The sequence below is a fragment of the Dipodomys merriami genome, unplaced genomic scaffold (genome assembly GCF_024711535.1).
Source record: "Dipodomys merriami isolate MVZ:Mamm:240054 unplaced genomic scaffold, mDipMer1.0.p SCAF_22, whole genome shotgun sequence".
Taxonomy (NCBI): domain Eukaryota; kingdom Metazoa; phylum Chordata; class Mammalia; order Rodentia; family Heteromyidae; genus Dipodomys; species Dipodomys merriami.
Window position 1 is genome coordinate 20,834,384 of NW_027203604.1, and position 27,454 is coordinate 20,861,837.

The 27,454-nt window shown below is 37.5% G+C and overlaps 1 protein-coding gene across 8 annotated transcripts in view; it reads right to left on the reverse strand.

Annotated features, from left to right (window-relative positions):
* Tut7 (terminal uridylyl transferase 7) overlaps nucleotides 1-27,229 on the reverse strand; it is a 79,563-nt gene extending 52,334 nt beyond the window's left edge. For 4 of the 8 annotated variants that reach the window (XR_011374287.1, XM_070033686.1, XM_070033684.1 and 1 more), the window contains exons 1-11: nucleotides 27,044-27,229; nucleotides 25,266-25,816; nucleotides 18,107-18,288; nucleotides 17,330-17,446; nucleotides 16,676-16,853; nucleotides 13,557-13,645; nucleotides 8,968-9,019; nucleotides 7,400-7,469; nucleotides 6,899-7,025; nucleotides 5,017-5,136; nucleotides 401-553 (exon numbers count right to left, since the gene is read on the reverse strand). Coding sequence is in view for 7 of the 8 variants with exons in the window: in XM_070033686.1 (XP_069889787.1) it covers nucleotides 401-553; nucleotides 5,017-5,136; nucleotides 6,899-7,025; nucleotides 7,400-7,469; nucleotides 8,968-9,019; nucleotides 13,557-13,645; nucleotides 16,676-16,853; nucleotides 17,330-17,446; nucleotides 18,107-18,288; nucleotides 25,266-25,785 (1,608 nt within the window). In the remaining variant the exon portion in view is untranslated. Of the gene's footprint in view, nucleotides 1-400; nucleotides 554-5,016; nucleotides 5,137-6,898; nucleotides 7,026-7,399; nucleotides 7,470-8,967; nucleotides 9,020-13,556; nucleotides 13,646-16,675; nucleotides 16,854-17,329; nucleotides 17,447-18,106; nucleotides 18,289-25,265; nucleotides 25,817-26,236; nucleotides 26,695-26,720; nucleotides 26,856-27,043 lie in introns of those variants that run through there. The other 4 variants (XM_070033685.1, XM_070033683.1, XM_070033681.1 and 1 more) reach the window with 4 other exon arrangements.
* Between the last annotated feature and the right edge of the window lie 225 nt (nucleotides 27,230-27,454).

Here is a 27,454-nt window from a genome sequence, read left to right on the forward strand (position 1 = left end):
ATATCCATATTTAACACCTTATCCCATTCACAATAGCTAAATTATGGAATCACTACCCTAGGTACCCATAAAGGGATGAACTGATAAAGAAATACATGGTATAATATAAATATAATGGAGTTTAATTTAGCTATAAAGAATGAAATAATTTTGCTGGCAGGAAAATGAACAGAACTGGTATCATCATGTTAACTGAAATAAGTCAGTTTTATAAGGACAAATTTAGGGGAAGAGAAAAAACACCACAGTAAAAGGAGGGCTTGGGATATGACAGAAGAAATTAAAAGAATAGTTAAAAGATAGTTAAACACTGAAGTAGGAAGACTAATCAACACATAAATTCCACATCTGACAAATGAAATAAAGCACCAACAGTATAATTAGAAATGAGAAAGCAGACCTGTCCCCTCTTAACTGGCATTTCTTTCGGTGTCTCTTCTTTTGCTGTGTTTGTGTCCCCTGTAGCATTATCAGTATATTCCCAGACCACGAAGTCATTCTCAATGTCTTTAAGATTGAAATTGCCTAGTTTGTTTAATGAAAATCCTTCAATCTAGGAAAAATTGCATAAATGTTATTACAGGGTACATGCATTTTGTGGCAATTATAGCACATTAAAATCACTGAAGGAATGAAAGGCTAATATATTCATAATATATAAATTATGTTTTGGTTTTTATTTTGGGTCCGGTCGTGGGCCTGGACTCTGAGCTTGGGCGCTGCCCCTCAGCTCTTTAGCTCAAGGCTAGCGCTCTACCAATTGAGCCACATCACCACTTCCGGCTTGTTTTTTGCTTATGGGTGCTGAGGAATCGAACCCAGGGCCTCAAGCGCTTTACCACTGAGCCACCTTCCCAGCCCATAATATATAAATTATGAATGCAAATAAATAAGACATCATTTATAGAATATCTGAGATAAATAAAGGGTATTTTTGTAGAAAATAAGACTATATCTGGTTTAGAGCAGTTCTTTAACGCTTCAGTTCCTATATTCAGTCCCCAAACACTTTTTTTCTTTTGGTCAGTAATGGGGCTTGAACTCTGGGCCTGGGCACTGTCCCTGCGCTCTTCAGCTCAAGGTGAGTGCTCTACTGCTTGAGCCACAGCGCCACTTCCCGTTTTTTAGTGGTTTATTAGAGATAAGAATCTCATGGACTTTTCTGCCTGGGCTGGCTTTCAACCGTGATCTTCAGATCTCAGCCTCCCTCTGAGTAGCTAGGATTACAGGCGTGAGCCACTGGCACCCGGCCACACATGGTTTAAGAGTCTAATTTTGGAATATTCTATCATTATTACCTCAAATACTTTCCTCTTTTTTTTCATATTTCAGCTACCCACTCATTACAACCTTGAGTAACTGCCATACAATTCTTAGATATTTTCTTTTTTTGCCATATACCTTTTTTCTCTTTCTATGAAATACATGTAAATAGGCTTTATGCATTAATGTTTTATGTTCCCTAAAACTTAGTAGTTTGTAGTTGCAGACTTCAGGAAGCTAAAAATTCTCTGATGTCCTTATTTTCAACTCACTGGTTGACTATGCCTTTAGTTAGAGACTACTTGAATAAGTTCTGGGATAGTTTACCATTGTGATTCTACTATACAGAAGCCTTGCTGATAGGATGTTTTTAGAAAAGGGAACACCTTTAGAGATTAGGTCTGTCCTTTAGAGAATCTGTACTCTAAGACTATGACTCCCTGAAGTACTTCTTAGCTCTTCTCTGCCCATCTGGTCCCCTGCTTAGATGAGGAGGTTGGAGGGTACATGCATATTATTAATCCCCTAGGTGGATGGATTAAACCACAGGATTTAATAAGTATTTCCTGAGGGAAGGCTTTTATTAAAAGAATGCTCAAGGCCTGTAGGATTTTTTTTTCTACATTTTGTCTCACCAAGCTAGAAGTTTTCTCCAATTCTTGACCTCAAAACATAGTAGAATTTCTAAAGGGAAGTTTCACAAAAGTTTAGGGGATTTCCACCCTCCCCCCCATAAATTGTTTTTTTTTTTTTTGTAAAAATTGATGTTTAAATTTTTTTCAAAACTTAACTAATGAAATTATATTTAGAATACTTTCACTATTTGTACATCATCTGTTACATAACATATCTTTAATATATGCTAATAAAGGTAAGTAAATGAGTAAATGAAAATATTGTACATCATCTTCATAATGCAAGATGATGACAGTAACCATCTAATGAAGAAGATTCCTATCTCTTGACACTCAGGCAAAAGAACTATTCCATATGGTAAGCGCTGGTTAGGTCCCAATCAAAGAACAACTGATTTTCAATAGATATTTTTAATTTAACCATTGTATGACTTTTTCACAATTAAATAATAAATTTAACAACAACAATAAAAAATAATAATAATATTTGAAGTGTGTTACACCTGAGAAAAAGTTATCTTCAAAATTTTCACAAGGGTCTAAATGTTATTCTGGGAAGGCAAAAGTGGCCACCAGCTCAAACCTTCCTAACTTCACTCACTTCAGGGAGCAGACTACTGAATTGAAGGAGGTGTTAATTTTTCACCTTGTCAAACTATTCCTCTAGCAATCTGTCAACTATGTCTTTATATATTTCTACTCTTATATGGCTCCACCCCGGTGGAAAGATTTAGGGCTTCTGATCTGTCAGCTACGGATTACTGTATTAGCCTGCTCCCTAGTTACTGAGGCAGCAGCTAGACCTTAAATGTCTGATGCATCTATAAAAAGTGTGGTTTTAGTTGATTTGGCTTTTTCTTGTGAGGGCAAGTGTGAAGACTTTCATGATCCTTCCATGTTACACTTAATCTGGTTCAGGAGGTAAGGGAAACGTGCTGGGCTTTTATACATTAATAATGGTCTAGTTCTTTGTATCCTTTCTTTTATTTTACCTCCTATTAAGTTCAGGTAGCTCTCTCTAGGCCTATGAATAAAGAGGAATGATCTTCCCTTCAGTTAGCTTCAGGGCAAATCAGATAAAAGTAACTATCAATCCCTGGTTACAAGTTTTGACTCCCCACCAAAGTTTGTCTTGGTTTAGTCCCCAGAACATTATTTTATATTCTGTCTAACTTACTAGCTGATATTTGAGGAGGATCCCTTGGTTTGGAGTTTACATCTCTATAATGTAAGTGGATATTGAGACAATTTTGTTATTATTACTGTTGTTTGGTGGTATTTGGGTTTGAACTCAGGGTTAATGCTTCCTAGCCAAGCACTTTACCCCTTGAACATTTTTTTTCCTACCTTATGGGAAAAGCTTTGTATGCATGATCTCATTTGAGCTTCAGAAAAACCCAGAGGCTTAGAGATCAATTAGCTCAAAGTCAAGTGGCAAACAAAACTTAGATGAACACTACTCCAGGACTAATAAACTTTAAAGCTACTCATTTTTCTACCATTTGGCCAAAAGTATGAATAACTATTTGCTAGGGATTTGTTTATATAATACATAGATCTGCTAAATAACATCAACTAAAAAAAAAAAACTATTGTTGGAGGTAAAAGGTTATGAAAAGACAGGGTTAAACTAAGTTAATATTCAAAACACACCAAATAAAAAAAAGACCCACAACATGTTCTGACCAATTTAAATCATATCAGGTCTAATGCGATAACCTGACCTTGAGGCCTTTACATGCTAAATTAGTGCTCTCCCCTGAGTATTCACTGAGGCTCTCACATCCTGCTCAGGCTCATGTCTCAGCCATGATCTGACTTCTTTAGGCTTCTCTTACTTGCTGGGACCACAGGAAGAAGCCACTATGTTCAGCTTCCCTCCACTGAAACAGAGTCTTACAGATGTTTCTGTGTGGGCTACCCTGGAAGAGCAATTCTCCTTCTTTCACCTCCCATATATATTTTGGTATGAGAGATATGAAACACTAATACCAGAAAATTTTCTTTTGGAGACAAGGTCTCACTACATAGCCCAGACTAGCTTTGAACTTAAAATTCTCCTCCTCCAGTGTCCTGTGTTTTAGGATTACAGGCATGCACCACCAAGTCAAGATTAGAATCTTCTAAAAGGAGGATAACATCCTTTTGACTTTTTGGATTGCTTGTTTTTTAAATCTTTTTATTAGGCCTTTTTTGTGGGCCTTGAACTCAGGGCCTGGGCACTGTTCCTGAACATTTTTGCTGAAGGCTAGGGCTTTACCATTTTGAGCCACTGCTCTACTTTGGGTGTTCTGGTGGTTAATTGAAGCTAAACTCTCTGGCCTGGTAGCTTCAAACTGTGATCCTCAGATCTGTCTGCTGAATAGTTAATATTACAGGGATAAGACATCAGCGCCCGGTCTTTTTAAAATCTTACTTGAACAAATCAACTCAACTTTAATTTATCTAGAATTAACAGTAGTTTTCTATGCTGAAGTATAATTCATCTTAAAGCTAGAATTATTGCCCAAGAATTAAATATTTATCTCTATATCTTCCAGAATAAATTATAATCTCTGTCTTGTTTTTACTTATTATGGGACATAAAAAGTAAATAAACAGATATACAAAGTGCTGTGGTCTTAGCTTTTTACAAGGCTGAGGCAGAGAAATCACTTGAGCACATGAATTTGAGGCATCAAAGGCAACATAGTCTGCCTGTTCAATAATTAATAATTTACAGTGAATCAAATGATTCCTTCATTCTAAAGACATAAACATTTAGCTATCAAATTAGAAAGCTTAAACAAAGAATAACTCAATAAATTTAAGACAAGTTCAGTCTTTTGTCTGAACCCTCTCAAGTCCACAGAAGACTATACCACAGAAAGTTACTTTCTCCCTAATGGGGTATAAGGCAGCATCTTGTAATTAAAATATTAGTATTTCAGCAATGGAAAATTTGAATATTTATGCCAGTAATATAAATAAATCTATTTTAGTTCTATTCAAGTTTTTAAATTTTGTGATTATGCACAAACATCTGTAATAAAATCTATAGATAAAATAAAATCTACACACCTAAGAGTGGATCTATAATAAAATCACTATCAAATATATAAGGAAAGATGTTTCATACCCATGATCCTAGATAAACTGGCAAAAGAGGTTCTTTCCTTTGTTGAAGGAAAAAAATGACCATCAAGGCAAATACATATGGTGGAAGGCCTCCTTCTTCTGGTTGGTCTATACTGCAAAGCTAGAAATGAGACAAAAGAACATCAGTATTCTTTTTGTAGCAAATTGAACAATTTGTCCCAAATCTGAAACATGAAGTTATAGATGGCTGTAGTAAGTCTGATGTCAGCCTGGGATATAATGACCCTATCTCAGGTGAAAAGAGAGAGAGAGAGAGAAAGAGAGAGAGAGAGGGTATAAAGTGCATTATAAAAGCTTTACTGATTAAGATACGAGTATCAAAAGACAGTAATAGTTTCTTGATTCTTCTAAACAAAACAGCATGATTGGAGGCTATAAATCAGAATGCTTGGCTAACTTGGGACCTGGGTAGCATTCCCATCCCTGTCCCCAACCACAGCAGTGTAACAAAATAAACAACTATAAAAGTTCCTTAAAGTTTTGCAGCAAACACACATTGTGATTTTGAATGACAGTTTTAGTTTCAAATATGTAATCTTGTTGACAGAACTTATTTGGGGAAGGCCCTAAAGTATTGTTTGCTATTTGGTTTTAAAAAATATCTATAATAAATCCACGCAATTGGTTAAAACATACAGTTAACTTCAAAATAATCCTGAAAATTATGAATTGGTTCATCATAAGCCAAATTTTTTTTCACTGTAAGTCATTTTACAGCCATGCAAATAAATGTACCATTTGGTATGAAGGAATTTAGACAGAATGTGAGCAAACTCATGTTATTTCTGATGGAAACATGTATGCTCCATCTAGTGATAAAGGAAAGGGTTTTCAATTGAACTGAGAGTTTTCAATGAATGGCATATTGTAGGGCTGAGGGTATGACTCAACTTTCTCAGCATGCATGAGATCATGGTTCTAGGTTCAATCACCAGTACTACAAAACAACAATCAACAAACTGGGGAATAATTCACTTAGTTAAGAGTCAACAAACTGGGGAATAATTCATTTAGTTAAGAGTGGAGCATCTTCTACTCACCCTGAAAACTTTTATATCTATTGATATTACTATATCATAATCAGTGAAGCTTTTATAAGGTACTTTATAGAGTCTCTCTCTCTCTTTTTTCTGAGACAGAGTCATTGTATTGCAGGTTGGCATCAAATTCACTATAGCCAAGGCTAAATCCGCCTGCTTTCAAAGTTCTGGATTATGGACATGCACTACCATGTCTAGCTAATTTCATAATCAGATATGGACTTATATTTTGGAGTAATAGTAAATGCTCTTAAGATTTACTGGAGCATGTTAACTGGGATAGCTTAAAACTTTATGGAAATGAAAGTAAGGCCAGACAATATCTTTCTTTTTTTCCAAGTCTCTTAGTATATTGTTGGGAAATATGTGAGAAGTTCTATTTCAAATGTCATGTATTTAACATATACTTTGGAAATTACTGGGCGACATCCTTTGGGATATGACCCAAAATTGATTTTTTTCTTTTTTTTTTTTTGGTGTGAGGGAGAGGGGTTGGCACTGGCACTTAAATTCAGAACCTACTGCTAGCTCAGCCTTGTACCTCATAGCTAGCACTCTACCACTTAAGCCATGTCGCCCCCAGTTCTTCAAAACTTATTCTTAGTATTTTAAAAATGTTTTATCTTTTGTGTTACAGTGAAACAGAAAGCCTGAATTCTTTTGTATTTGTTAGTTACTAACCAAAATTCACATGCTTTTTTTTACTAGATACCTATAAATAGGCATCAGATCATACAAAATTATATTAACCTAGTAATAATAAAAGCATAGCAGTTATGCACACCCAGAATGTATTCATACATAAAAAGAACTCAAACCTACCTTTGCCCAGTATCTAAAGGCAATAACCAAAGGAAGTAGCTTTGGTTCCAGTTTTCTAAGAGTAGTTAGGTGCTTTGTTGTCAAACAAGCATTTTCATTTCCTGCACTCACTTTACAAAGAAGACCACTGGTAGGGGTAAGGATAAAGATGGAAAACAAAAAAAGGAAGAAAAAGGTGTTACATAGGTATAATAGCAACAAATAGAAAAAATTACACTGACAATAAATACCTTTCCAGTTTTTTCACTTAAATTCAAATGAAAGCATAACTTGTCTCATGTTTGTAAAAGTTTTTTTATTTCCTTTTAACTATTTTTATCCTTTTTAAAATAAAAGATATCCTCCATATTGCAGAAAACCATAAGGAAAAATGTTTGCAGAAATTATAAGAGACAACCATATTAACAGTTTACAGTTTTAGAAGCTGGATGTTAAGATTTAGCAAAGTACCTGTGCTTTTTACAAATTGATAGTTAATAAACAATTAAAAGAAACTAAGACCTTTGCTTTTCTCTGCATACCACCACAGGCACTCTAGCATGGAAATCTGCATCAACATCAATAAAGCAGTCTGAGGAAAGAAGAGAAAAATATTAAATAGGTTAATTAAAGCTTTGTTTATAGCTGAGCTACACATGAAGTATGAGTGCCTGTTGTAGCTTATCTGTTCAGCCTTTTGGAAGAACACTACTAAAAGTGTTTAAAGCCAGCCTAAGTTACATAACACCCTGCCTCCACAGTAAAAAAAATGTAAATGTATTAATTTAAAATCCTTATTTTGCAAAGCTAATGTCTCATTAAAAATGACTACATCAGCCAGATGCCAGTGATTCACTCTTAGAAACCTAGCTATTCAAGGAGGCTGAGGTCAGAATATCAGAGTTCAAACACACACAAAGTTCACAAGACTTTAGAAATAAAGTCCACAAGACTCCATCATCTAAATAACCATATAAAAGCAGAACTGGGTACATGGCTAAAGTGGCAAAGCATAGGCTGAACAAGTGAAATGCCCTAAGGTCAAATCCCAGTATCAGTACAAACAGAAAAGAAAATGAAAAAAAAAGTGACTACATTATTGGATCGCAATAATTAAATGTTATGTGAATAATGTAATTAAAATATGAAGATCTAGAACCAAAACGGATACCAAAACTACTAGAATGATTAGTGTTGAAATATGTGTTAACTGATATATAAGACAAAATGCTTAAATGTTTTACTCAACCAAAAAGGACAGTAATGCCTAATTTAAGAGATGAGACAGTCTGATGAGGCAAAAAGAAAATCTCATTCAGACTGGAGCTGGAAAGTATATTGGACAAAACAGTCCATAGAACATCCATGAGAATTTCTTGATAGTTCATTAATCAGGTTTGGGTCACACCTATTTACCATTTGTAATGTACCGATTTAGACCACTGAAAAAAGCAGATTATCTTTTAGCTTTAACCTTAAAGAGTAATTCCATACACTGGATTTCTTACATTCTGGGACTCAGGTATTCTTTATAAACCATCAAGCTAAAAGCTTGATTCTTTATATTACTCAGGTATTTTTTTTTCTTCTTCCTTTTTCTTTAGGGGGAGGGGGTCTGTCGTGGGGCCTGAACTCTGGGCCTGGGTGCTGTCCCTCAGCTCTTCAGCTCAAGGCTAGCGCTCTACCACTTGAGCACCACTTCTGGCCTTTTCTCTTTAGGTGGTGCCGAGGAATCGAACCTAGGGCCTCATGCATCCAAGGCAAGCGCTCTACCACTGAGCCACCTTCCCAGCCCTACTCAGGTATTCTTTATATTACCATCAATCTAAATGTTTGCTTTGAAATGATTACTCAAGAATAATTCATAGAACTATTACTTAATAACTAGTCAACTAGTGATAACTAGTTAACAACTAATAATTCATAGAAGTAGTTAAGAAGATAATCTAGTTGATAATTCATTGCATTTGCCTTGAATATTATCTATAAAAACAATTTTTAAAACATGTCTAATTTTCAGATTTTAATAAGATAATTTAGAGACAAGGAAAAATCTTTAATAGCAAAGTATGCAAAGAATTTAGCCTTACCACTATTCTTTAAACATTCTTGTACAAGTAAGAGGACATCTGGTTGAGACATCTAGGAAATAAATGAATGAATACATGAAATAACCCCTAAATATTTTGATTTTGCTGGTATAATATACAGCCAGAAGCTACTCAAATGGCTTTTCAAATTAGAAATACATGTTGCTACTACAGTAATGAAATGAATCATTATGCTGTATGTACACAATATTCAAAAGAAGACAGATGAGCATCAAATGAGTGTGAATGTGGGCAAGAGACCCACCTCATAATTTACTCCTGATGAGTTAATTCTCCAGGTTGGTATCTCTCAACAAATCTAAAAGTGGAAGTTTTCACATTGCTAATAATATTACCTCTCACTCTGCAAGCCTATTGTAATTGCTAACTTAATGGTCTAACTTCATTATTTCTTCAGTTTTTCTCCAATCCTTGTTTCACAATGGGATCAAAATCATTTAAAATTTTGCACTGGACCCTTAAAACTCTCAATGACTTACTATCTTAGCCAAAGTAAAAATCTTAGCATAATCTGTAAAATCTTGCATGTTGAACCCAGGCCTACTTTTCCAGTCTAATTTACTTAAATGTTTACCCTTCAAAGAGGCCTTCATGACTGCTAAATCTCAGACCAGAACTTGCTTTCTGCCATATGGAACTTCTTTTTCAGGTATAGCTCTCCTTATAATTAATAAGTGTGGCAATGCTGGCTCCAGCTTTCTGGCAGCCATGCTTTTCTGCTGCCTTCTTCTGATTGGAGGTTGGTAATCTTGCAAACACAACTGGAGGAAACACCAGCCAGCTGCAGCCTTTAGCTACCCAGACTCAAGCCTGAAATCCTAGCTACTCAAGAGGCTGAGATATAAGCCAGCCTATGCAGACAAATCTGAAAGATTCTTATCTTCAATTAACCAGAAAAAAACCCTGAAATGGAGATTTGCTGCACAACTCTTTTCCCTTGCTGAAAGAAAATGATACTCTGAATGTGCAATGTCCTATGAAATGCCACAATATCAAAATAGATGCTAATAGCCGACCTTCTCAAAGTGTCTCTGATGATCTGCTCATCTTACACTTGCTCTTCAATTCTTGAATGTGAACACGTACTTTCTCTCCTGGGTTCAGATAGTTGTAGACTTGGTCTAATTTGGGGACTCTAAGGAGTAGTCTTCATTCTGTGTATGCTGGTTTTTTTTTTTGGCTGGTTCTGGGGCTTGAATTCTGGGCCTGCATGCTATCCCTGGGCTCCTTTTGCTCAAGGCTAGCATTCTACCACTTGATCCACAGTGCCACTTCTGGCTTTTTCTGTGATTAATTGGAGATAAGAGTCTCACAGACTTTCCTACTCAGGCTGGCTTTGAATCACCATCCTCAGATCTCAGTCTCCAGAGTACTAGGATTACAGGAATGAGCCACCAGCTCCTGCTTGTGTATACTACTTCTAAACTTGGTTTCCTTGATTAAAAAAATGTTGAGAAGACCAGTGAAGATGTTTATAATACTTTAAGATCTACTCAGAAGAAAAGTAAACAGATGATAAAAGCTGCTAGTTAGCAGCTTGGCTTCTTGAACAAGTTGAAAGATAACCAAATTATCTGAGAAACAGGTCATGCAGTATTTTTCATACTGATTTTTGTTTTGAGAAAGTATATCTTTGTGTAACCCAGGCTTTTCTTCTTCAAATTCTCTATCTTCCTAATTTAGCTGGGATTATAGGTTGGTACCACCACACATAGCTCACATTGTTTTATACATAAATTATCAGTTAACTTTGTCTACTTTTAACTACTTAAGCAATATGAATTTCAGTCCTGGAATATATACGTGAATATATAAGTATATATATATGTACACACATACATAATTTGGAAGATGTATATTAAAAGACATAGTATGATCTTCCCACTTCATTCTTCATCTTCCCAACTGTAACTGATTTTCATTTCTTGTATGTACTTCTAGAGTTACTTTATGAGTAACCAAACAAATACAAATAAAAGTTTTTGGGCTGGTAATGTGGCTTAGTGGGAGAGTGCTTGCCTACTGTGCATGAAGCCCTGGGTTCAATTTCTTAGTACCACATAAACAGAAAAAGCCAGAAGTGGGGTTGTGGCTCAAGTGCTAGCCTTGAGCAAAAGAAGCTCAGGGACAGCACCTGGGCTCTTAGTTCAAGCCCCAGGATTGGCAAAAGAAAAGAAAAGTTTCTTAGTCTTTCTCTCTTTGCAAAAAAAAAAAAAGACAAAAAATAAGCACTGTAAACACTTCATCTTTTTGCAGTTAAATACTTCTTGGACATCTTTCCATTAAATCACTGTTCTTTACCACAGGAAGAAAAAGGGAATAGAATATGATTATAAAAATAAATAATCTTGGGGGCTGGGAAGGTGGCTCAGTGGTAGAGCGCTTGCCTTGCATGCATGAGGCATGGGTTCGATTCCTCAGCACCACATAAGCAGAAAAAAAAAGCCGGAAGTGGCGCTGTGGCTCAAGTGGTAGAGCGTTAGCCTTGAGCTGAAGAGCTGAGGGACAGTGCCCAGGCCCAGAGTTCAGGCCCCATGACCGGACCCCCCCCCAAAAAATAAAAAATAAATAATCTTTATGAGAAAAGACTAAAAACTTTTTGAATTAAAAAAAAAAACAACAGAATAATGAGCCAGCCACTGGTGGCTCATGCCTGTAATCCTAGCTACTCAGGAGGCTGAGATCTGAGGATCACAATCCAAAGTCCAGGCAGCAAAGTTCATGAATCTCTTATCTCCAATAAACTATTCAGAAAAAGCTGGAAGTGGCACTGTGGCTTAAGTGTAGAGCACTTGCCTTGAGCAAAAGCAGCTTAGTGACAGTTCCTAGACCCAGAGTTCAAGCCCCAGGACAGGCAAAAAAAAAAAAAAGTGTAAATTTAGGGAGTCAGGGGGCTGGGAAGGTGGCTCAATGGTAGAGTGCTTGCCTTGCATAAATGAGGCCCTGGGTTCGATTCCTCAGCACCACATAAGCAAAAAAAGAAAAAAGCCGGAAGTGTCGCTATGGCTCAAGTGGTAGAGTGCTAGCCTTGAGCTGAAGAGCTGAGGGACAGCGTCCAGGCCCAGAGTTCAGGCCCCACGACCAGACCCCCCTCCAAAAAAAAACTTATGGGAGTCATAAATATTTTTTGCTGTTTTGAAATTTTTTTGAAACAGATTAGTAAAAATATTTGACCTGAACAGAGCTTTTTTTTTTTTTTCTCTTTTGCTGGTCTTTGGTTGCTAGTTTATATGTCTTTGGGAGTATAAGGGGAGGCACAGAAATGGAGGAACAAAGGGTGAACAAATGCAGCAATGGTACTCACTGGACACTATGTTAAAAATGAACTTTACAACTTATGGGTGGGGGGATGAGAGGGAAGGAGTGACAAGTGTCCAAAAAAAAAAAAAAAAAATACTCTTTACCTGACTTACGTAACTGTAACCCCTCTGTATATCACCATTATAGTAACAATGAAACTTTGTTTAAAGAAAAAGAAAAAATTTCATACAACTATTTGTAAAAAGAAGCCAATAAATGAATATACCCTATATTTATCAAAAAAATTTAATGTCTTGTAAAAAATAATGATGACATGGAAAACTTATCTTCTTTACTAGCTATGAGTTCTGTCAAGGAGGAGCTATATCATTTTTGTCCTTCAGAATCCAATAGAGTACCTACCATGCAACAAGGATTTAGTAAACATTTGGTAAATGAATGAATGGTTCAAAATTAAAACAACTGCTATGGTTGGTAAATCATTGATCAGAATTTAAAATTAGAATAATAAAAAAACTGGGCTGAAGGTGTAGCTCAAGTGATAATGAGCTTACCTAGCAAGTATGAGGCTGAGTTCAAGCATTAATACAGCCAAAGGATAAAAATAATCAGAGTAAAAAATTACTGATTGGCTGATCAGGTAGCTACAGCAGTCAGGTATAGTAGGGAATTACATGCTATGAAACAGACATTTTGGGGTGGAACTTTGGAATCTGCATTTTCACAAGTAGCTAAAATGACTGTGGAAACCACCAGTGGGTAAATGGACAAACATACTTAAGTTCTTTGAGTTTTAAAATTCAGACTCATCCTTATCTTTCTGAATGATGTGTAAGACAGAAATCTTGGCTAGGTATAGCTATTTAAAAGCATAATGATTAGTGTTCCCTTTGGAAGCACTTACTAAACTGGGAACAATAAGAGAAATCAGCATGGCTTGTATGCAAGAATGACATTTCAATTTGTAAAGCATTCCTTATATAAAATAAAAGCACAATAATTCGACTGGATGTAGTGGTACATGCTTACAATCCCAGCAGAGACAAGAGGTTCCCTATCCACGGTCAGCTTCAGGAAAAAAGCAAGACACTATTTGAAAAACAACAAAAGTATAAAAAGAATTGGGGATGTAGCTTAAGATGAGAGTGTATATCTAGAATCAAAAGGCTTTTAATTCAAAGCCTAGAATTACCAAAAGGAAAAGCATAAGTATTCTTATTAAACATAGTATATAAAAGAGGAAACTCAAGAGCTAATTATACTTTTAAATCATAAATATCTACAAATCTATACTGTTTTATACTTACAGTAGCTGGAAATTCAATGTCAATGTTGACATCTGAATTTTTGAAACCCAGTCGGCTACAGGAAGACCCATATAATCTGAGAGAACAATCTAAAAATAAATATATACAAGTCATAAAGTAAAATTTCTCAGAAGATATAATAAAACACTTCTCTTACAGAAATAGGATCAAGGGAAAACTACATACACAGCAAAACTGTATGAAAGGTAACTATTGCTACCCCTTCAATTTTATGTAATGGAGAAGGCTGTACTACTAATAATAGTCAAGCTTGTCAAGTCAGTTATAAAACATGTTAAGTATTTCTACATTATTATGCTCACATTTTTTGCAGAAAACGCAAGTGGTAGTCATTTTGGAGGGAAACATGAAAGTTAAGCCAAACCTGGTGGTGCATGAGTGTAATCTTAGCACTAAGAGGCTAAGATAGGAGGATCCTGAGTTCAAGGCCAGCCTTGGCTACAAAATGAATTCAAAGTCAATCTAGACTATAGAGCAAATCACAGCCTCACAAACAACAAAAAAAAGGCAAGTTGACAGAGGTTCATTTCATGTTTAGAAACCTTATAATTTATACAACTATTGCAACAATCAATTTTTAGAAAGCACACATAGGTATCGCTTATACTAAAGAATATGTCTCAGTAAACAGTAATAAAAATTACCTTTCAACATAAAGTTAACTTTAAAATAAATATTTTTGAGACAGGATATTGTTGTGTACTTCAGGCTGGCCTCAAACTACTTCTGAGTAGTTTGAGTAGTAATTAAAGATGATTGCACCATACCTTGTAAAGTTGATTTTAAAATATGAACAACTCGATTGTAAATAACATCCCCTTTGCAAAAATAATTATGATATAACTAATTTAACTTAACATGGTAGGGAGTAGGAATCTCCTCTTCAATAAATGATATATGTACATATATTTATCAATATAGTATTTCTATATAGCATTGCCAATGATCTACATTTATTATTATTATTATATTATTTTTGTTGGTTGTGGTGGTTGATCTCTGGGCCTGGGCGCTGTCCTTGAGCTCTTCAGCTCAAGGATAGCACTCTACCACTTGAGCCAAAGTGCTACTTCAGGTTTTCTGGTGGTTAATTGGAGATAAGTCTCATGGACTTTCCTGCCGGGGCTGCCTTGAACCACAGTCCTCAGATCTCAGGCTCCTGAGTAGCTAGGATTACAGATGTGAGCCACTGGCGCCCAGCTTGGTTTACTATTATTATATCAAAATAACTTTTCTCATCAGGGGACGCAACAGATTTAAGATTTGCTGATTCATATGATTTATTTAGGTTAAAAAGATGCTTTGGATCTAACTCTTTTTTTTCTAATAAAGAAATAATATTTCTGCCCTCATATGTGTGTGTATGTATACATACATATATATATGTATATATATAAAACGAATACTATATCCATGATCTTTCAAGAATTACAAGGTGATACTTTAAAGTAAATGATATCAACCCAGACTAAATCAAAATGATGTAAAAAGTCTTCTAAAACTGTTGTCCATGGCTCCCTAGATACTTCTTTTTTTGTTTTGTTTTGTTTTGTGTCCGGTTGTGGGGCATGAACTCTGGGCCTGGGCGCTGTCCCTCAGCTCTTCAGCTCAAGGCTAGCGCTTTACCACTTGAGCCACAGTGCCACTTCCGGCATTTTTCTTTTTGCTTATATGGTACTGAGGAATCGAACCCAGGGCCTCAGGCATGCAAGGCAAGCACTCTACCACTGAGCCACCTTCCCAGCCTTCCCTAGATACTTCTGATACACAGTATAAGGCTAAGTTATTACCATTATTTACCTAGATAGCAATGGCCAATGGGTTTTAGGTGAAGTTGGCTGCTGTCCAGGTCTAACAACTATTGTGTAAGGTACTAACTACACTTGATCTTAACTGTCTTTTAGTGTAGCTTTAATTTTATTTTGTGTAATGATACCCATCTAAACTGTATCTCTCATATCCACATCAAAATGTACTACTAAACTAGCCTGTAATTCATACAAGAAGAAAGTAATATCAGATAAATATTATGATGCGGTTTAGGGAATAAATTTCAACAGAAATGGCAAATACATGGATAAGTCCCAGTGGTTGCTGACTATTAAAAACAACTTATAAATTAGATACAGCAACCAACTATAGTTAGCAGCAAGGTTTACAGCAGAAAGCAGGTTATATGGAGCCCAGGTAATTATAGTCCTTTGTTAGAGGAATGTGTGTTCAGGAGTAAAATTATAAAAACTGATCAATACTAATTGTAACAACAATCATAATGAGGTCTGTAATTTTGTAGTAAAAAGTATTTCTGAAATTTTATCTCAATTACCAAAAATTTATTTGATGCCTACTACAGTACTTTTATATATTAAACAAATCTGCTGGTGAAGACACTCAGTGATATAAGCTTCAGCTCTGTGCTGGGAGAATCTGTGATCACCACACCATGGACAATAAATGTGGGAAATCACTAACTGGACTTCAAGGATTCTGTCCTAGGGAGGCACACCATTTATCATCATACCCAGTTGACCAAAGTGCGCCACAGAAAAATTCAAATGGCCACAGGAATTTATTATATACATATGTGTCATATATATGTATATATAAAATACACACATATATTTGGGCAATAGCAAAGTCTAAACTCAGAGCTTCACATCATCTTTTTCTTTTTTTGGTTTTGCTTTTTCAGAGTTTTATTTCACTTCATTTTATTTCAATTTTTGGCCCTCCAACTTCATACCAAAGATCTAAGTTCAAAATAATCAGAAGACACACATAAACTGGAAAATAAATTTGCCAGTATTATGAAAGGCATTCCAAATTACATACAATTTTTTTCAGAGTTCAATGTAGGTATGAAATTCTTTTAAGTCTATTCAAATAAAACATGTTTTACACATGTAACTGGAAAATAACTCCAGAATACTTCTCTTTATGTAATTAAAAGATACTGTGCCAATTTCAATAGGCAGAAAGGTAACAACACTCACACATACACACAGAGTCTTACAGCCACAGTACCCCAATGAATTTTTGTTTAGTGAATGCTATTTGAAATAAGACATACTTTAAGAGGAAAGAAATCTACACAATACCTGGTAATTTGTGGTGGAATACCTTTCCCATCATACTTTTAATCTCTATCCTCTGTTCCAAGTTCTCATTGTGTAACCCAAACTCCTGCACCACTTTTTCAATGGCAATGCCAACTGAATTTATCTGGGAGGGTGTTGGTGGGGGTAACGTAGTAAGCAACTCTTCCTCTTGTTTTTCCTTTTAAGACAAATGTTAAGATTAAAAAATGACTTCAAACATAGTTTTAGATTCTATCTTTCAGTAAGACAATACCCTACAAAATGTTAGTACACTTTTCTTGGCCTGTCTTAGCTCTATTAAATTTTCATCCTATCAAACACACACACCGTATGCACTGAATAGCAACGGTAGAGAGTAGGCAGGAACATGGATACAGCAGAAGAAAAGAACACTAAAATAGAAATGATAAACTGATTCTTTGCTTTGCCATGGACACAAAGACATTTACTCAGGTCCAAGAAATTGCTTTCTACATACAACCTGGAACTATACTTAAGGAAATTTACTAGACTGTGCAGCAAACTTAATTGACCAGTAGAATTTTGGCTAAAAGAAAGCAATAAAATATTAAAGTTATTAATATATCTCTATAGAAGAGACCTATAAAGGTAACAGATAGGTAAAAACACTTGCTTGGGTCACATCAAACTCACCTTAATATTCTTCTTATGCCTCTTCTCTTTGATATGCTTATGGGCAAACGCAATGGATTCAATCAAAACATCACAGAGCTTACAGGTGTACTTTGCTGTAGGGCAATTCCGTGGTCGCTACAGTTTGAAAATATTGATAAAGAGATATATTTCCAAACATACAAAATTAGTCAGAAAAAAAAAAGATTTTTCCCTTTACTTTTAAAAGTGTTATTTCAATACTGTCTTGGGCCATTACTATCCTAACATTTTTATTTTTTGTATGTTTTTTATTGTAAAAATACTGTACAGAGGGGTTACAGTTACATGAGCAAGGTAATGAGTACATTTCCTATCTAGCATTATTGCCTCCTCCTTTGTTTTTCCCCTACCATCCCTTCCCTCCCACCTCTACAACTACCTGCCACCCCCAAAGTTGTAAAGTTCGTTTTCAACATAGTGTCTTGTGCATCTCATTGTTACAATGGGTCAACCTGTATCCCTATTTAAGCATTTTGTTTTTTCCCTTCCCCTCCCTGCATTAGAGAAGTGTATATACAAGATGCAGGGCACAGACATCAAATACAATGAAAACAGGGGTTATACCAGGGGGGACAGTCATTTTTATTTAAGCATAATAGCAATTTTTACTATTAAACCATAAAAACTTTCAACTTGTAGTACTTAAACACTGATAACAAAAATGAATACTCCATTCACTAAGGCAGGCATTTCCAATTACTACCATAGTTTGAAAACCTGGATTTTAATTAGCAAATGTATGCATGAAGATGTTACCCTTTTCAGCCTGTCAATGCAGTCCCTCTTTAATCGTTCCTCAGCTTGCTGTAAGCCTAGTAGCTCCTTTGTTGAAAGTACAGACTCGTCAATCACAGGACCTTCCAACTCTCCATCCTGCTCATTTTCCTCATTTCTAGTCCTCCGTGGCTTCCTAGGTCTGGGCCGCTGCTTCTTGTTTTCTTAAGTTAGGGAAAAATATTATTGACAAACACTGAATATCACTACTGAATAAAAAACAGAACTTACATATTTATTAAAGCACATGATAAAATAAATGACTTCTGACCACACAACAAAAGGGCAAGTGGCTCTCCATGGATAAAGGCTTGAATATTCCATAAGCACATTATCTGGATATAGCAATTCACAGAAAACATCTTACTTAAAAAGAATTCTACCTTGATAATACAATTTGATTTCAAGTCTTAATGGTATGCTTTTGAGTGTACTAGTAAAAGTTATCCTGAGACCAAGTGTATATGTAATTAGAATGTACTGAATTTATAATGTGTGTATGTGTGTGTGTGTGTGTGTGTTCATTTTAGTATACCTGTAAGAAGAACATGATATTCTAAGAAAACCATTAATATATATATATTTTTTTGGTCAGTTGTGGGGTCTGAACTCTGGGCCTGAGCGCTGTCCCTCAGCTCTTCAGCTCAAGGCTAGCACTCTACCACTTGAGGTACAGCACCACTTCCAGCTTCTTCTGCTTATATGGTGCTAAGGAATGGAACCCAGGGCCTCAAGCATGCAAGGCAAGCACTCTACCACTGAGCCACCTTCCCAGCCCCTCACTTTTTTTTTTTTGGTCAGACATGGGGCTTGAACTCTGGGCCTGGGCGCTGTCCCTCAGCTCTTCAGCTCAAGGCAAGTGCTGTACCACTTGAGCTACAGCGCCACTTCCGGTTTTCTGGTGGTTTATTGGAGATAGGAGTCTCAGGGTCTCTCCTGCCTGGGCTGGCTTTGAACCGCGATCCTCAGATCTCAGCCTCCTGAGTAGCTAGGATTACAGGCGTGAGCCACCAGCGCCCAGCTCCTTTTAACTGAAGGATCTAAATAGAGTAAAATGGACAATACCATACATCTTTGGAAAATTTAGCAATCAGCCATATCCCAACATGGCATGATAAGAATACGTTTAAGTTACAAATGAAGCCTTCAATAACACATAATTATTTTTATCCTCTGAAACAGATGACTATAAAATTCAACTATAAAAAATGTTTTAAATAGCTTTGATGACTTCTGTCTTCTATGAAGTTATGGAAAATGAAGCTATTAGTTATACACAACACTGAAAGATTCATTTCCCAAATTAAAAATTTTAATGATTAGTTTTCCAAGGTTTGCTAATCGGTGTACTAGTCATGACACTCCCTGAAAAGCTGACAGAGGAAATGCCTAATGTAGGGCATTTTAGCAGGCTTTTATTTCTAAGTAAATACAATTTTTAGCAAACCTTTGAGAACTAATCATGAAATTTTTTAACTTGGAAAATGCCTCAACCTCCCAAGTGCTGAGACTAGAGGTGTGCACCACCATGCTGCCTGTTGTAGTTTGCTTCCTAATTAGTCCCAGCCTAATCTATCTTGGTCTGAACTCAATTTTGAGTGAACATTACTTTTAGGTGCTACTATTCTCATGTAATTTGCTTATCTTTCTCAAAATAAACATTGACTTCAGTGTGCATAACAGAAGTTTCTTTCTGTCTTTTTTGTTGTTGTTGTTGGTCGTGGGATTTGAACGCTGGGCCTGAGCGCTGTCCCTCAGCTCTTCAGCTCAAGGCTAGCGCTGTACCACTTGAGCTACAGCGCCACTTCCATTTTTTCTGGTGGTTTATTGGAGATAAGAGTTTCTCGGACTTTCTTGCCCGGGCTGGCTTTGAACCGCGATTCTCAGATCTCAGCCTCCTGAGTAGCTAGGATTACAGGCATGAGCCACCAGCGCCTAGCTAACAGAAGTTTCTTATACCACCACAAATTAGAGATGCATACCAAAATGTACAATATCCAAAAAAAATGTACAATATCCTTTGGAAAAGTCTGTCATTTTGCCAACAGACTGTTAAATAACCAAGTTCCTTCTCCAGTCTCTCTTCACTCTTGGTTATAAGGCTTTACAATGTAAATGTATTCGTTGTCCTTTTCTAGAGTAACTGTTCTCTCCCTGTGAACCCCAGAATTGGCTGGCTGTGGTAGCCATGGCTATAATCCTAATATTGCAGAGGCAAAAGCAGGAGGATCTCTGAATTCAGGCCAGTCTGGCCAACATGGTTGAAACACTTTTTTGAGGGGGAGGGTAGGAGAAGGGGAAAGGAAAAGAAGCAAAACTCAATAATGTATAGAACGTGTCAAAATGTCACCCCTTTGTACAATTATCTGACACTAATAAAAATATGGGAAATAAAGCAAAAGGACAATGACTAACTTCTGTTAATCTGTTTATACAGAGACGGGAATGATGTTAAATGATAGCAGCAGTTATTACTAATCTATGGTTTGACAGATATATAGTGAACACTTTATGTATTCAGCCTCATTTAATCCCTACAGTAATCCTGACATGGATGCTAATAACCCCACTGTCCAGATGGGACAAGAATTAGCAAACTTATCAAAGGTAGTGGGGCCAAGTCAAAATAAAGATTTGAAATATGGACTTAAAATATGGGCTTATTCTCAAACTCATCTTCTATCTCACAATATGGAAACTGAAAAGAAATTACTACATCCCTTCCAGAGGCACACCCATGTACACCTAGGATAGACCAGAACTGGCAATATAACATCCTAAACTGGTTGCACAGGCCCTACAGCCATAAACTGTCAAAAAGAAATCACATTGAAAGGACTCTTAGAAGGCCAAACTGTGTATTGCTGAAAAATTTCCACAATCACTTAGAGGAAAACTATCTGGCACCTGCCAAATTTATTTCAATATGTTTTCTCTATATTCAGTTTTCTAAAGTTTCCCATTTTTATTTGCATATGGTCTAGTATCCCCTCACAAAGGACATGTGTATTTGAGTGGATATTTTCCAGCTAAGTCATTAATGGCATTACCCCAAAGATGTTAAATTGGCAATCTAGGATACTTGAGGGTGAGGTAGGGGCAGTACTGCAAAACAGAAAAACTGGCAGTGTTTACGGTAAAAAAAGCATCTCAAACATGGCTTTCATTGCATTTTCCCACACTGTCATAGGGGCATTTCAGTTCCTTTAAAAGGATACTTTTTAGGATTTCTAAATGCAGTACAATGTTTACAAATTGAAGTAAATTTCTCTCTACAGTAACATTGTATAACAGCTTTATTTTTTAATACAGATTTTCAAGGGATAGAAGCTGAAGAGACCTTCCTTTAGTTAACTATGAAGGCACAAGCCTGGATTTCATATAAAGAAAACATGAGTGCCTTTGATAAGACAAGGAAAGTGTGTCATTTTCAAAAATACTTAAGCAACTCCCTAGTTATTCCTAAAACCAAACAAGAATACATAAGAGGTAAAAGTAATTTATATACATACGTGTATGAAAATATAATGAAACTCATCAAAAGCTGTTTAAAAAGTGAGAAAGGGATAAAGAGTAATTGAGAGGATACAGTGAATCAAATTACACTATATGCAACTATGGAAATATTGCAATGAAACTTCTTTTGTACAGTTACTATACCAATATGTTATATGTTATATATATATATCATATATATATATATTCTGTCTCTACAAACATATGTACTCTACAAATCTCTATTTTTAAAATGCTTTTCATGCTTTTTTCCTAAAAAATTCAACTATGGGTAATTAAATTAATGGTAATTAATATACTTATGAACACGAATATAGATACACAGAAACTTTTAAAAACAAAAACACAAATCCTAAGCCCAGAAATTACCAACAAATACTTAGTTTCCCTTTCATGATTCCAGGCCCAGGGAGGCTGAGTTAATGATCAGGGGGACAGACTCCATGATTTCATTTCTTTCTTTTCTTTTCTTTTTTCTTTTAATCGGTTGTGGGGTCTGAACTAGGGGCCTGGGCACTGTCCCTCAGCTCTTCAGCTCAAGGCTAGCACTCTACCACTGGAGCCACAGCACCACTTCCAGCCTTTTCTGCTTATGTGGTGTTGAAGAATTGAACCCAAGGCCTCATGCATGCAAGGCAAGCACTCGACCACTAAGCCTTCCCAGCCTGCTGATTTCATTTCTGATTTCACTTCTACTTCCCCTTTTACTATTCTATACAAACAAATTTCAATAAATTCAACCTCTCCAAATTGTGTGCCTAATTTGTAGAATTATTATTCTACCTTTGATAGAACACCACAGTGCTCCATCAGAAAATTCCTTCAAGTTCTTCCTAAAGATTTATAAGACTAAGATCCACTCCTTCCCTATTAATTTCTTTATAACATTTTATTCTGTTCCTACTACTTGATAGAAGCAGTAACTCTTAATTCTTCTCAAGAAAAAATTGTGAGCTGGATACCAGTGGCTCACAGCTATAATCCTAGCTACCCAGTAGGCTGAGATCTGAATATTGAAGTCCAATGCCAGCAGAGGCAGAGAAGTCCCTGTAAGACTCTTATCTCCAATAAACCACTCAAAAACCAGAAGTGGTGCTGTGGTTCAAGTGGTAAAGCACTAGCTTTGAGCACAAAGAGGCGCAGGGACAGTGCCCAGGCCCTCAGTTCAAGCCCCACAACTGACAAAACCAAACCAAACAAAAATAACTTATCAATTAACTCCCTTCCCTCCATTTCATGTCAATAAGTTCTAGAGATTTTGTTTTTTTGTTTCTGTTTTTGTTTTATATCTAGCCAGAATCTTACTATATAACTCAGGATGGTCTTACTCTGGATCTTCCTGCCTCCTCCTCAATACTATCCCTGTCTCCATAATGCTGGATTTACAAGCAGCACAGATTCAGCTTTGAGATTTTTTTTTTTGGGGGGGGGTCCGTTTTGGGGCTTAAACTCTGGGCTTGGGCGCTGTCCCTGTGCTCTTGAGCTCAAGGTGGGCACTCTACCGCTTGAGCCACAGTGCCACTTCCAGTTTTCTAGTGGTTTATTGGAGATTATAGTCTCACGGAGTTTCCTGCCTGGGCTGGCTTTGAACCGGGATCCTCAGATCTCAGCCTCCTGAGTAGCTAGGATTACAGGAGTGAGCCACCAGCACCTGGCTTTTGAGATGTTTTTTGACAAAAAGGATCAACTCCCTTAAAGCATTCTATATCCATGGATCACAAATTCATACAGAAGACACAAATATAAACTGGCCACTGAAATAGTATGCCAGAAAAAAAGTCTCTGTAAACCTAGAAAGTATCTATATTGCCTGAATGGTTTTTTTTTTTTTTTTTTTTGGTTGGTTGTGGGGCCTGAACTCTGGGTGTAGGCACTGTCCTTCAGCTCTTCAGCTCAAGGCTAGTGCTGTACCACTTGAGCCACAGCACCACCTTTTTCTGTTTATGTGGTGCTGAGGATTTGAACCCAGGGCCTCATGCATGCAAGGCAAGCACTCTACCACTGAGCCATCTTCCCAGCCCGTCTGAATGTATTTAAATGTAAACATTTGCAATCTATTCTATATAAAGAAGTTTTTAGCCAACAATCATACTGATTTCCCTTTTCCTATCCAATTTGTCTTTATTACATCTCAGAAAATATACCATTAAAAAATAACCTTCGTCTTAAGAAATCATTACTATATTGAAAATGTCTACTTTGCACCTTTTAGCAAAATATATAAATCACTTTAAGTCAGTAATTAAAAAGCATGTGAAGTCACTTAGAAATGGACTTTCATTTTACTGAAAGTAAACAGCAAAGCTTCTCTCTGTATTCTAACTTTCCAAATTCATGTTTCGCAACTTCTTGTTATGCTAAGCTTCCCTCCATGTCCAGGTCTGTACAAGTTTGGTAAGCACTCTACAACTGAACTATATAACTTCAGCTTCGTTTTGTTCTGTTTAGCTTTGAGAAAGGGTCTAGATAGGTCTAGAATGGTCTAGCTTAGACTGGACTGGAAATACTGGACTCAAGTGACCCTCCCTGCCTCAGGGACTAATCCTGGGAATATATAGGCACATACTTTATGCATCTCTTGAAAAAACAAAAACTTAAATTATTCTGCTCTAGAGAAGATACATCATCTAAAACATATCCAGGTATGAAAAATATACGCATTTACATTGTGGTTTTGCATCAAATAAGTTTTTAAGTTTTATATTCTATCACTTACATTATGGAAACATTATTTAAATACAAAATTTAGGAAATAACACACACAGTACTTATAAATTACTGTACAGTCTCTAGGGGTTATATGACCACCCTCTTCCACAAAAGTATGTTCACTAAAGTATAATGAGACTCACCATACCAAAGTACAAATTTTTTTGAGAAAAGGCTTCAAGTTTCAGTATATAGATCAAGCTGGCCTACAACCCATCTCAGTCTCCCAAGGGTTAAAGAGGCAGGTGTCATCATGCCTAAATTGAATTTTTTTTTTTGGTTCTTTTTTTTTGCAGTACTCAGGACAGATGATCTATTCTTTGAGGAATGGTCTCACCCTTGTTTGAGCTAGAATTCTTCAGATGGAATCTCCAGGAATTTTATTTTTTTGCTGAAGATGAGTCTTAGACCTCAATTCCTACCTACATCTCCCTCTTAGCTGGAATTAAAAACATTAACTACCATGCAGGGTTGTTAAAATAAATATTTGAAGTAACAAGTAGATAAAATGTGTTGAGGTTTGCCCAAAGGGTAATCTTAAAAAATATATATATTTTTTTGGGGGGTGAGGGGGATTGTGGGGCTTAAACTCTGGGCCTGGGTGCTGTCCCTGAGCTCTTCAGCTCAAGGCTAGCACACTACCACTTCAGCCACAGTGCCACTTCCTGTTTTCTGTTGATTAATTGAAGATAAGAGTCTCATGGACTTTCCTGCTCTGGCTGGCTTTGAACCACGAACCTCAGATCTCAGTCTCCTGAGCAGTTAGGGTTACAGGCATGAGCCACCAGTGCCTGGATAATTACTTTAAATACAAGGTTCATTGCTGAAAATAATAAAACCTGTTTGGATAAAAAAAAAAAAAAAAGATTTTGTTATCTCTGGCTTAGGGGTAACCTGATGAATTGGAACACATTACCAGGACTTCCTGCTTCCAATTCTGACATGGTGTCTAGGCTTGTTAAGTCTTTATGAAACAGTGGTCTTACAGTTCTGCAGCCTCTTCCTTCTTGCCACCTGTAACGTTCATCACTTTCTTGAAAGGAGTCTTTTCTTGGTCGGCTCATGATAGGAATTCTGGGTCCAATTTTGAATTCCCTCCAACTGTCTGAACTACCAGTAAGTTCATCAGACAGCCACCTTTTACTTTGGTCTTTGTGGTTGTCATTCATCCAAGCAGGTTGACTGTAAATTGGGTTTTTAAATGCATATGGATTGCTGGAAACAGCATATGGTCCTTTTCTAGGGGTATTCCCATAGTTCCCAGGTGTTATCTTTTTTTTTGGAAGGCTCTTTTCCATTTTACTGCTATGGCCTTTAGCATAATCATCCATTATTAAATAATCTTGTTGGGGATGACCCCTTCTGAAATCTTCATCATCAATAGTTCCTCGGTCCTTAGTGCGTTTCACAAAGTAAGATTTTGTTGCATCTCCCATGGTCTTGTACTTCAATTTTCTTACTTTGCACCTGAAAGAAGATAATTTAAGGAAACAAGGTATAATACTGAACACATACATAAAATAGTACATTTACCATATGAATTAAAAAAGAACATGCTTTAAGAAACTGTTTTTGTTTTTCAGGCTGATAAGAGGGCTTCAATTAAGGGTCTGGCAGCTGTCCTGGGAGCTTTTTCCACTCAAGGCTGGCACTCTACCACTTGAGCCATAGATCTACTTCCACTTTTTTGCTGGTTAATTGGAAATAAAGAGTCTCACACTTTCCTGCCTAAGCTGGCTTTGAACCAAACCCTCAGTTTTCAACCTCCTCCTTCCTGAGCAGCTAGTTTCCTGTTTTTTAAATAAAATTTCTATCATGTCCCTAATAGTATATGGCTATAGAGGTCACGAAACTTATTCCTGTAATGACATGAAAATTAGTACTTACTATTTAGCATCAAGATTAAATCTGTGAATGAGAAGCTTCTATAATCTGGACAACTGTAGGGCAGTATTTTACTCAGACCAAGCTTTTAAATCTATGCAGTGTAGTGTAACGAAAGCGTTCCCTTCCAAGTAAACATTCTGAGCCGATACTGTTACAAAACGTGCAAAACAGTTTTCCTTAAGAAGCTGGCTATTACTTTCGAGTGCTACACAAGGAGGTAATCGAAACTTTTAGGTGAACTGACTACATTTCCGCTCAACTCCAGTTCGCTTTCGCTTTTCCAAACAACCAGCTCCAGTCTCTTGGGCTCGCGACCCCGAGAGACAGCACTCAATTCAAAAGGGGCTGGGTTTCCAACCAAGGAACCGCTCCGGCTAAACCATCCCATCTCTCACTCTCCAGCCCCAAACGCGTTCAGTTTGGTCACAAACAGCAATTCACAGTAAAACGACACTTCTTTTCGAGACTCGTTCGATTGCCCCACCCCTGACCGGCCTCAGTTTCCACCCTTGGCGATCCGAGGCGAAGATGAGGTGTCCCCGGCTCTCCTGGCCACGAAGCTGCCACCGTAGGGACCAGGAAGCAGGAAGTGACCTGCCACCTCGAAGGGGTTCCGGGGTTCCCCAATAGGCGAAGGAGCCCAGGCTGGTGCCTCCACCCAAATCCCTTCTTCAGCCCCTTGCAGAGCCTGACATAAAGTAAGGACGCGGACTCGAACCCGGAAGGTCAGTCTCCGCCGGCCTTGGGGGTTCCGGGGTCACTGACTCTGGGTCGCGGAGGCCAGTGGGGGATGGAGAGCCAACGTACCTCCGAGGGCAGGCCCGATCTCTGACTCCGGAGACCAGGAAACCCACCGGAGCCCCAGCCCGGCGGCGAGTCTGTGAGGGAGGCAGGGAGAAGGCGTTCCGCAGCGCTCACACCACCTCCGCCGAGGTCCCCCGCCTCTTCCTGTCCCGGCTGGGCTCTCTCTCCGTGTTTTCCTTCGGCCCCACTTCCGGCGCTCAGAGCTGTCTCATTGTGCGCGATTGGGAGCCCGCGGTGCCCCCGCCCCCGCGTTCCGCCGCGCACGCCGGAAACGCGCGCCGCTCCCGGAGGGCTACGCGCTGCTCCGCCCCGCCCACCGCGCTCCAGGCCCCGCCCTCTGCGCTCCCGGGCCCGCCTTCCGCCCTCCCGGCCCCACCCCATGCTCCCTTTAGTCCCTCCCCTCCCCTCCCTTTC